General features: G+C 35.3%; 1 protein-coding gene across 1 annotated transcript in view; it reads left to right on the top strand.

The window, feature by feature from the left end:
- The window catches only part of LOC145286412 (T-box transcription factor TBX22-like), a 113,857-nt gene that overhangs the window by 47,038 nt on the left and 54,388 nt on the right, over positions 1–12,431 (top strand). Inside the window, exon 4 of the mRNA XM_080135334.1 lies at positions 278–434. Within this exon, the coding sequence (XP_079991460.1) occupies positions 278–434 (157 nt within the window). The remainder of the gene's footprint in view (positions 1–277; positions 435–12,431) is intronic.

Genomic DNA, 12,431 nt, shown 5'->3' on the forward strand with positions numbered 1-12,431 from the left:
TAATTTTTCTTTTTTTCGCCTGACCCTCCACCTAGCATCCCTGTCAATTATTTTGACTTTGTTCCACGAAGGGAATATTCAATCCGACGAAGCGTTGCATAAATAAAACTCAAGATGAGAATATTGTTCTCATCTTGAGTTTTATTTAGCAATGGAACCAGTGTTCTACAAATTCCTTTTATTTTTGATTTGAAATGGAATTTTTAATACACATCTTAAGATTATGTGCATTTTTTTATAAATATAAAAAATCTTGATGAAATCATTTTTCTTTCAGTTCCAAATGGATGGTGGCTGGCAATGGCGATTCTATCCTTCCCAATCAAGTCTATGAATATTCCGAATTGCCATTAAATGGAGCTACTCTTATGAACCAAGTGACTTCATTTGAAAAAATCAAATTAACTAACAGTGAAGCACCAAAAAGCAATCAGGTAATCTGAATTAATAAAATGAAATCTGAAGGTGTATGGTTAGGGTTATTGGATAACGTTGTGAAATCGGTAAAATCGATTTATGGCAGGGTAGGGTAAGGGTTAGGGTTGGAATTAGAGTTACAATAAGGGTTTGAGTTGGGGCTAAGGTTAGGTTTTGAGTTAGGTTGAAAGTTTGAGGTAGCATTAGGGTTTCAGTTAGGGTGAGGATTGGAGTTAGGCTTGGGTTTGAGTTATGGGTGCAGTTTGATTAGGTTAGGTTTTGTGATAAGGTTAGGATTAGGGTTAAGGTTTCAGGTAGGGTTAGGGTTTGTGTTAGGGTTAGAATTTGCAATAGGTTTTAAATAAGGGTTAGAGTTTGAGTTAGTTTAGGGTTTGTGTCAAGGTTAGGGTTTGAGTTACGGTTAGGTTTTGACAGGGTTAGAGTCGCAGCTAGGCTTAGGGTTAAATTATGGTGTAGATGTAAGTTAGGTTAATAGTTTGGGTTAGAATTAAGCTTAGATAGGCAGAAAAACTGCTGAAGCATTTAGCCAAGGAACCACTATTGAACACACAGCACATTAGTGGTTAAAGAAATTTTCTGGTGGCAACAAGAGTCTTGAAGATGATGAGCATAGTGGTCGGCCATTAGATGTTGACAACAATTATTAAAAGCCTTAGTTGAAGCCAATCCATGCACAACTGTTCGAGAACTTGTTTCTGAATTAGACATAATGTATACAATAATTTCCACTCACTTGAAAAAGATTGGAAAAACAAAATCTTGATAAATGGGTGTCTCACGAATTGAAAGACAACCTAAAGAAACACCGTTATGAAGTATAATCTTCCCTTTTTTACACAACAAGAACGGCCAGTTTCTCGACCGGGTTGTGATTAAAAGTGGGTTCTTTATGTCAACTGGCAATACTCAGCTCAGTGATTAGCTCCACAACCATTCCTAAAGCACCAAAAGAAAGCCATACTTATTATTTGGTGATGTGCGATCGGTCTCATCCATTATAGGTTTTTGAATATAGGCGAAACCATTATGACCGAGAAGTACTGTTAACAAATGGATGAAATGCATCAGAAATTTTGACAACAACACCTAGCGTTAGTCAACAGAAAAGATGCAATTCTTTTCCACGACAATATCCGATTATACATTGATTGAGGCAAGTCAAGAATTTACAAGAATAATGATTATATGTATCACCACATGGTTGAAAAGTTCTATGACAGAAATTGAGCTAAAACAGTAATTTCTTTTACAAGTTCCCAACTGGGAATTAATTCAAGCTCTCCACAAAGAAGATTAATCCAAAGAAGTATGAGCTCCCTCGAATGCTTTTACGGGAATAAGTTGGGAAAATTTCCCTTGAATTAGAGACAAATACAACACGTCCTTACACGGGGAAATTGACTTGGAAACTGAAAACTGCAACTTTTAATGCATCACACGTGTATATAAAAAAGAGAAAAACTGTTCAACAGCAACCCCGGAAATGCAACAGCAGAAGTGCTTTAGACAATGCAAATTCCAACACACTCCCCAAGAAGGAGCAAAAAGTAATGAATATTCATTACTTTTTTCACCACAGAAGATGTTCCTCCATCTGTTAATTCTACAAGTTGAATTTGAACTTCCTTAAAAAGGGATTGTTTTAACTTTATTTGATGATATGAGAGCAACAAGAATGCTTTATAGAACGTTATTTTTTTATTTTTACAATCAAGAATTTTACAAAGTTTACAACAAGTAATTAATTGTTTTATTATGTTTTAGCGCAAGGTTATATAAGAATTAAAGAATTAATTATTTCTTTTTTAGTCCTAAGATATATTTTCTTTCTTCTCTTTATCCTAAATGAGACAGAAGGAGCTTATTTGCAGGTACATATTAACATTAGCAGGAGAAGACCATTAAGTCTTACAATCTGAACAAAGCCAATCTTCACATAAACAAGTAGGACAGAAATAAGGTTTCCCTTTTCTTCAAATTCAGTCTTCTCGGGATACATGTATGGGTTCTATGATATCCAGTTTTCATGCTCCAGGAAGACATTTAGATAGTTTTTATATAGTTCCCTTTTTCTAGAAAGTCTAATACTTTCTCCAAAATCTTCAAGAAGGGGACATAATTTGACTCCACCTAAGATATCTTGTTCTCATCCTAAGGAAGATCAACGTGGTATTTCCCCTCTTTCAGAGCTAAAGTTTCTTTGAAATGTCTTCATCATAGAACGACAAATCAGAGTCCTTGTCTATATGAATTGAGTTATGGTTAGAGTTTGAGTTAGTATTAGGGTTAGAGGTTAAGTAAGGGTTAGGGCTTAAGTTCGGTTAGAGCTGAAAATAGGTTTAGGGTTAGAGTTTGAGTAGGGGTTTGAATTTGAGTTACTGATGAATGGTGATTAGGGTTTGAGTTTGGAGTAGAGTTTGAGTAAATGTCAATGTTTAAGTTAGGATTAGGATTAATGTTAATCTTAAGCTTAGTGTTAGGGTTTGAGCAGAATTTATATTTGAATTATGGTTTATGTGTTGGAGTTTTAGTTATTGTGAGGATTTGAGTTATGGTTAGAGTAAGGGTTTTATTAGGGTTAGTGTTTGAGATATAGTTTTATTAAGGTTAGTGTCTGAAATATGGTTTTGGTAGTGTTAGAGATATGGTTTGGAGTTAGTGTTTGATTTAGGCTTAGTGTTTGAGATAAGGTTATGATTTAAGTTAGAATCAAGGTTTTGATTAGTTTACGGTATAAGTAAGGATTAGGGTTGGCGTTAGGGTTAAAGAATTAGTTAGGGTTTAAGTTAGGGTTAGGGTTTAATTAGGGTTGGGTTTGGATTTTGTGTGAGCGTTTAAGCTAAGCAAAGGGAATTAGGCTAAGTGATTGCGTTAAGGTTAGGTTTTGAGTTATGGTGAAAGTTAGGGGTTGAGTTAGAGTTATGATTAAGGATGAGTGTTTGAGTTAAGATTAGGTTTGAGTTAGAGTTTGAGTAAGATATGAGTTAAAGTTTGGGTTTGAGTTGGGGTGAGTGTATGATTTAGGTTTAGATTATGGTTAAGGATAAGAGTAGATTAGGGATAGGGTTTGAGACAGGGTTTGAATTAGGATTTGGATTTGAGGTAGGTTTGAGGTAAACTAAGGGGCTGAGTTAGAGTTTAAGTTAGGGTTAACATTTGAGTTATGGTTAGTTTTTGAGTTAGTTTTAGGGTTTAAGGGTGAGGGTTCGATTGAGGTTGTTAGGGTTAAAGTTTTGGTTATGGATAGGTTTATGTTAGATTTAAGGTTTGTGCTAGAGTTAGGGTTTGAGTTATAGTTAAGATTAAGTTCGAGTAAGGGTTTCACTTAATCTGAGGATTTTAGTTAGGGTCTGAGTTAGGGTTAGAATTTCAGTCAGGGTTACAATAAGGTTTAAAAAGGTTTAAGGTTTGAGTTATGATCAATGCTGGAGTTAGAGTTAGCATTAGGTTTTGAGTTATTGTTAAAGTTTGACTTAGGGTTAGGGTTTAAGATTAAATTATTGTTACAGTTTGGGCTAAGTTTTGATTTAAGGTTATAGTTTGAGTTAGTGTTAGTTTCAGATAAGGTTAGGGTTAAAGTTTTAGTTATGGTTAGAATTTGAGATAAGATTAAGGTTTGAGTTAGGCTTTTAGTTATGATGAAGGTTAAGTTTTAGTTAGGTTAGCATTTGATTTAGGTTAGGGTTTGTGTTAGATTAAGATTAGATTAGTCAGATTAGATTAGATTAGATTAAATTAGTTAGGGTTATGGTTTTAGTCAGGATTATGTTTCGTGATAGGATTAGGATTTGAGATAGTTACAGTTATATTAGATTATGGTTTCAGTTAGTTTTAGAGTTTGAGTTAGGGTTAGGGTTAGTGACTGTTAGGGTTAGAATTCAGTTAGGAGTATATTAATGGTTTTAGCTAGGTTAAGGTTTCGAGTGAGGGTTAGGATCTGAGTTAAAATTAGGGGTAAGCATTTAAGATACGGTCAGGATTGGAGTAAGGATTAGAGTGTAAGAAAGGTTGGCAAAAGTGGACCATAGATTGGAGTCCAGTCGAGCACTTGCAATGAAAATAATGATAGAGCAGAGACAGGCTTGCAATGTCTCTTCTCTGAGAAAGTGGTTGCAGGGAAGAGAAAAGACCATTACGATCCATATTTCAATTGGTTTTTGAACTCTATCAAGGCAGAATAAGGTGCGTTGAGATGTGGCAAGAGTATTCCATTTTATGATGTACCTGGCTCTTATGCAGATAGAGGATTGCATCAACAGTGTGATACTGGAGCGATAGAGTGATCCAACCATTTTTTCAGCGATTTTGGCAACAGATTTGATGTATGTGTTCTACTTTAGATCAGAAGTGAAGTTCAGTCCCAGGAACTTGTCAAGACATGGAGCTTCTCCACAACGAGAACCATTCATTTCAATTGGATGTGATGGGGGTCAGAGCGATTATGATGAAAAGAGAGAAGCTTGGTTATCGATGCATAAAAGTTAACCAGCCACCTTTTTCCCCATTGCGCCACATTCTCAAGATCAGAAGAGAGAGAATTAGAAAGATCTTGGTCATTGTTGGCTTTTGAAGTGTTGCCATAAATTTTGGTGTCATCTGCATAAATGTCTACGAATGATCTTAGAATGTGATTTGGGAGATCATTGATGAAGATCAGAAAGAGAGTTGGGCCTAGGATGGAACCTTGAAGGAGGTAAGCATTAATACTATGAGTTTCTGATTTCTGCCCATCAATGACTGCCCATCAATGACTACTCTTATAACGTTTGAGTTAGGCTTTGAGTTAGGGTTTAATTAGGGGTTGAATTTCAGTTATGGTTTAATTAGGGGTTGAATTTCAGTTATGGTTTAATTAGGGGTTGAATTTCAGTTATGGTTTAATTAGGGGTTGAATTTCAGTTATGGTTTAATTAGGGGTTGAATTTCAGTTATGGTTTAATTAGGGGTTTTAGATATGGTGAAAGTTTGTATTATGAGCAAGGTTAAAGGTGGATTAGGGATAGGGTTCAAGACATGATTTAAATTAGGGTTAGGGTTTTAGTCAGGATTAGGTTTTGTGATAGTTTTTTTTTATATATAAAGAGGTCACCTCTTATCAAGGCCCCGAGGCTAAGGGTTAATGTGTATAGAATAGTCATTGGGACAATAATGTAATAATTGTTAGTAGCGAAAATTTGGTATGATCAGATTATTTAAAAGGACGATTCAACAAGAGCTTGGACTTGAGGACGACATTATTGTAGTCAGCTGGAATACAGACTAACAGAACAGAGTTCACCAGGCGGGTAATTCTAGGAAAGAAGTTTTATTCATGGATTCCACGTTTAGGTTCAGGCACTAATGGAGACTGGGGTATTGATAGTGTTTTTTGCTAGATGAGTGTTTTTTTGTGAGAGATTAGCAAAGGAGGCATAGGTTGGAGCTCAGACGAGTATTTACCATGAAAATAACAATAGAGCAGAGGCAAGCCCACAACGTCTCTTCTGTGTGAAAAAGGTTGCAAGAAAAGAAAATGAGCATCACTAGGTTATGAAGTCGGTTTTGAACTCTGTCAAAGCAGGACAGGATGCAACGAGCAGCTCCTGTCCAGATGTGACAACAGTACTTGATTCTAAGACGTGCTTGGTTCTTAAAGAGATAGAGGATTGCATCAGCAGGGAGATATCTACTAAAACGGTAGAAACCTATCAGAGAGGAATAATTGAGAAGACATTTCCAACTATACCATAGCTAGAGATCCTTGTCAAGAACAATTGTCCTAGAAACAAAGCCCATGTTGAGAGATTCGCTAATCCTGTGAGATAGCTGTAGATGTAGTAGAATGGAAAGCATATTGCAAGTCACTGAATAGGTTGTTTCTGTTGAGGTGGTTGACCTCTTCTCTGATTAATACAGATTCTAGTAACTTACTCATGACACACAGTAGACTGATTGGTCTGTACTGAGAGGGAGATGACCGATCAACTGAATTTTTAAATATGGGACAGACGTTGATCTGTACTGAGAGGGAGTTATAGTTAGGGTCTGAGTTAGGATTAGGGTTGAGTTTATGTTAGGGTTCGGGTAATAGTTGAGGTAGGTAAGGATTCGAATTAGGGTTTGAGTTATGGTTTAGGGTTTGAGTTAGGGTTAGCATTAAGATTCAGATTTCGGTTAGAGTTTCAGTTAGAGTTAGGGATTGACTTAAGATTTAGCTTTGATTTAGTATTAGGGGTTGAGTTTGGGTTAGAGTTTGTGTTTTGGTAAGGATTTTAGTTAAAGTAAGTGTAAAGTGTTTAGTTAGGATTAGGTTTTTAGTTAGAGTTTCAGTTAATGTTTGAAGGTTAGGGAGCGAGTTAAGATTTGTGTTAGCGTTAGCATTTAAGCTAGGGTAAATTTAGAGTTAGGATTAGGGTTTGTTTCAGTTAAAGTTAGGGTAAGGGTTTGAGTTATTTATAGTTTGAGTTATGGTTAAGATTAGGGGCTGAGTTAGAGTTATGGTTTGAGTTTGGTTTAAATTAATGTGAAGGTTTTGGTTGATAGGTAGGGTTTAGATTTGATTAGGGATAGGGTTTGAGATAAGGTTTGACCTAGGGCTAGAGCTTGAGTTAGGGATTAAGTTTAAATTTGAGCAAGCATTTAAGTTTGAGAGAATAAAAATTTGAGTTAGGGTTAGAGTTTGAGTTACTTTGCTGGAGTTAAAGTTTTCATTAGAATTGTTTAGGTTTAAGTTAGGCTTAGGGTTTTAGTCAGGATTAGGTTTGAGATATGTTTAGGATTTGAGTTCTGATTATTGTTTTAAGTAGGGTTAGGTTTTGAGTAGTGTTATGGATTGAGTTAGGGTTAGACCTTCAGTTAGGGTTAGGTTAAGGGTTTGAGTAAAGGATAGGGTATAGATTAGAATTATGATTAGGGTTAGGGTTAGATTTTGAGTGTTAGCTAGGGCTTGAGTAAGCGTTAAAGTTTTAGAGTTAGGGTTTCTGTTAGGTTTTGTGTTAGGCTTAGTTTTTGAGCAATGATTGCAACATTTTATAAAGCTGAAGTGTTTAATTTAAAGTTAGGGTTTGAGTTAGGGGTATAGTTTCAGTTAGGATTAGAATAAGGGTTTGATTTAGTGTTAGGATTTTATGTACGATTAAGATTATGGTTAGGTTTTGAGTTAGGGTTATGGTTAGGTTTTGATTTAGCATTAGGGTTTGAGTTAGTGTTAGAGTTATAGTATTTGGGTTTCAGTTAGAGCTAAGTTTTGAGTTAGGCATATGATATGAATTAGAATTAGGGTTTGAGCAGGGGTTAAGTTTAGAGTTAAGTTAAATGTTAGCTGAACTCTAACTGTTGTTTGATTACTCCTAAGTTTTTGATTAGTTCTCAACAGAACGCTAGTGTTGAGAATGTTTTTTTCCTAGTGCTTATATTTTCGCTTTTCAAACTTTATGATAATCTAATTGTATTAACTTCCATTTCTAGTGCCAAACTTCCGAAGTAGAGGGACGGGGGCATTCTTCTGTTGAACATTTCGGTGCTTCTGTACAAACACTGTGCTGAAAAGAAGTGAATAACAAAGTCTGATTACAGAAAATAATAATGTTTTGACAACTCAAGACAATGCAAAATGAAATGTTCGTAAAGAATGAGAGTTCATAAACTCAGAAAATATTCTGATGCAAGATGTTTCTTGTGGAAGAAGAAATTGAGTATTTATATCCACAATGCCGTATGCATGTGCAAATGAATAGGTACAAAAATGCCTGTGTGCGTGTGTGTGCATGAGAGAGAGAGAGAGAGAGAGAGAGAGAGAGTGGGGGAGTAGAGAATAGAGAGAGGATGTACTAATTTATGTACAAGAAGGTTCAGTTAACCGTGTGTATATGCTGGAGGTCTCTCGTCAAGGTTTATACAAACAGGAACCGGAATTAGGTTTTATGGAAGTAGATACATTAGGTACCTCCAACGCGCGCCACAGATTTAACCCTCCCCTATATGTAACACGATGTAACTGTAATTTAATTTAATATTATCTTCCTAACTTTTGTACCGTCTAAAAGAAGAAACTTCAAATAAACTGTTAATATATTTTTAATTTTTTACAGCATACGAAAATAATGAAAATGCAAGACTAAAATCGTATTTACATTATTGATGCTTTAAAATAACGTTCCTATGTATTATTGTGAAGTTGTAAATATACCCATGTTTAAAAAATCTAGCAAAAATTAACTAATAGTCAGATTTTCATAAAATTTTGGATACTTATTCATTTTTAAATTGATTTACATATTTAAAGTAGGTTTCGCAAAAGATATGAGGGGAAATTTGTGTGTGTGTGTGTGTGTGTGTGTGTGTGTGTGTGTGTGTGTGTGTGTGTGTGTGTGTGTGTGTGTGTGTGTGTGTGTGTTCTATACCTTCTATATTTCATGCTACAAAAACTAAATAATATATATATATATATATATATATATATATATATATATATATATATATATATATATATATATATATAAAATGGTACCAACAAATGCCAGCCTTACACTCGCCTACCTAGAAGAAAGTCTATATGGAAAGATAGAACAAACATTCGGTTAACACACTAAAAAACTATTTATAGAATCCTGGAATAGATGCCTCGATGACTGCTTTATCCTGTGGACACCAACATGGGGGGTGGGACATCAAAGACCTACACGCCATCATTCCAAACCTACACTCCAAAATTAAGTTCACTCTAAAACAAAGCTCTACAGAATTACCCTTCCTAGAAATACTAATAAAAATTAAAAACAATAACATTATCACAGACATCTACCACAAACCTACCGACACCCAACAATATCTATGCTTTAAAAGCTATCACCCTAAAAGCTGCATAAAATCCATACCTTACACCCTAGCATGTAGAATCTGCACTATAATCACGGACAAAACCTTCGAATAATTCAACTCAAGGAACTAAGAAGAAAGAAATACTCACCACAACTTATAGACAAAGGAATCCAACTGGCGAAAAATATACCAGTAGAACAATTGAAACCCTAAAAAAACGAAACAAAGAACAAATCCTAACATACGTCTCCACACATAACACAAACAACCCAGAAATTTTCACAGAGATAACGAAAAGCCTTGTCCTACTTAACCAAAACAGCAAACTAAACGACTTCCTTAAAACAACAAAAATAATAAAAAGTAAATGCCAACCCAAAAACCTAAAATGCATTCTTACTTCATCCAAACACAATCAACACAGACACAAAATGCAACAAACAACGATATGGATGCTGCAAATAATATTATAGGGAAACACACATTCATAAACCCTACACAAACATTTAAAGAAAAAAAGGCCTAAACTGCACCTCAAGAAATGTGGTCTATGTAATAAAATGTGTACTATACGAGAAATCCTACATAGGCGCCAATAAAAACCTCAGTAATAGAGTAGCTTGCATCGATCCAACATTAAAATCGCAGCAAATAAACATCTGCATGTTTCACAGCACGTGCATGCATGAAGTGAAGGCAAATTTAGGATAAACTGATAACTACTTCTATTTACTAACACTAGAAAAATACTTCATAACATAATTCAATCCTATATATGTGTGTGTGTGTGTGTGTGCGTGTGTGTGTGTGTGTGTGTGTGTGTATATATATGTGTGCGCGTGCGTGTGCATGTGCATATATATGTGCACGCACACACACACATGTGAAAAGAAAAAAGCACAGATTTTAACCCATACACATGCATACACACATGGAACGTGCAACCCTCGCCTTTGCGCGCATGCACACGCGCACTAGTACATGCGTACACATCAAAAAGGAAAAACTCACACCCACATCCAATATAAAACCGATTCCCCAAACTAAACAAATAACTAGAAACAAAATACATTATTCCGCATTCAATGAAAGAAAATCTCTCTAGATAAGGCAATTTTAATCAATGTATATATATATATATATATATATATATATGTGTGTGTGTGTGTGTGTGTGTGTGTGTGTGCATATATATGTATATGTGTACATATGTGTGTGGGTGTGTATGTGTATGCATACTATTTTTATATATTTATCATTTATTTTTCATTGTACTTATATATGTACATGTATATATGTGTGTGCATATATGTATATATGTATATTTATATATGTATATGTGTGTATATGTATATGTATATGTATATATATGTGCGAGTGTGTGTGCGTGTATATATATTTGTATATATGTACATATGTGTGTATATGTGTGTATGTACGTGTATACTCCTATTTTGATATATTTATCATTTATTTTTCATCTTACTTATATATGTACATTATATATGTATGTATGTGTCTGTGTGTATATATATGTATATGTGTATGTATGTTTATATTGGGGACCGACCTTATACCTAACTAAGCCTTTTGTCTCTGCCTCCCTCTTTCCCTCTTCTACACAACGGCATGCACACAGACGCACGCACGCATACGCAAGCACACACTCATGTGAAAAAAAAAGAAACCACAGATTTTAACCCATACGCACGCATGCTGATGAGGAGACGTTGTTTTATAAAATCAAATGATAAAAGTATTGTTCAAGACGTATTATCTTAAAAACATCGTTTCCGAAATGATCGTACAATTTATTGATTTTGTTTGTTTTTCCTTTTTGAAACCGATTTTATATGTAAATTATGAATCATTTTACTCAATATTAAAATAGCTCTAGGATACCTATGCCTATCGAGCTTATTATATATCTACATTACAACGAGTACTGTTTTCTTTTAATAGTATTAATGCATTTACTAATACATTAAAATAAACTCCACTCTTGTTGATCTAATTCCCGCAGTATATATATATATATATATATATATATATATATATATATATATATATATATATATATATAAAGCTGAACGTCTCTGTGTTTGTCTGGTCACGAATAGGCTCCTATATGGTTGACTATTATAGAAAACATATGATGATAACACATAATGATAGAAGATGTATCGAGACTGTGCGAGCCTTTCCTAGTCTTACACACAAACACGCCTTCACATTTCAAGCTATATTACTTGTCGCATACATACGCGCACACAAACATACGCACCCACGTCCACACACGTACATATATTCACATTTGCGTACATACACTCACATTCACGTGTATATACACACACGCTAACGAACACACATGTACTCACACACGCGCACACGTACGCACACAAGGACGACGTCACTTCCTTTCAAAGGAAATCCACACATACGCAAAAGACACACCGGAAACACCTATAAAAGGAAGAGACCCTATTTCCAACCCTTTCTTCTTTTCGGACCAGCTCTCGAGGTTGGGCTAACCAGTGCCTCCCTTTCGGGAGGCGCACGCTCGTGCGCGTCACGTCCTCTGCGACTATGTATGGGGCACAAGCTAACAGACCGTATGTACACCTTCTCACTCTTTCTCTCTCTATCTATTACTTGTGCCAGAAAACACCACCGCTTAGCTGACGGCTAACATGGCGCACAGTTTAACTGATATCAACTCTCTATCCTCTTCTTTGTCTCCACGCTGGACTACCATTCCAATTTCCACTACATACATCACTCACTTCTTTTCCCACGCGCGAACAAACGATAGTGACCCGAACTTGAGATGAACACACATTTCCTTTTCTTTCTACAACACCAGTCCCGCAACGAACGATGGTTACACCCGTGCGGACATGAACATATGTTATATCTAAAACATTCATTCTTTCAACAGTAAATAAACGTTTATCTTATCCATCAATTGAGTCTTTGTTTCCTTCAATTCCATTCGTTTCGTTATTTTCTTGTGGCGAGCTAGGGTATTATATCCTGGTCCGAAACAAGACACAGGAATGGATATGTTTGATCTGGCATAATGGTGATTCATTAAAATTGTGGGGTCTGCGTACGCGCCTGGTCCACAAAGTATGGAAATAAAAAAAATTTAAATTAAAAAAAAACGTTTACAAGTGTTTTTGATATAGATGTAC

The sequence above is a fragment of the Euprymna scolopes genome, chromosome 10 (assembly GCF_053919585.1).
Source record: "Euprymna scolopes isolate OS-2025 chromosome 10, ASM5391958v1, whole genome shotgun sequence".
NCBI classification, from domain to species: domain Eukaryota; kingdom Metazoa; phylum Mollusca; class Cephalopoda; order Sepiida; family Sepiolidae; genus Euprymna; species Euprymna scolopes.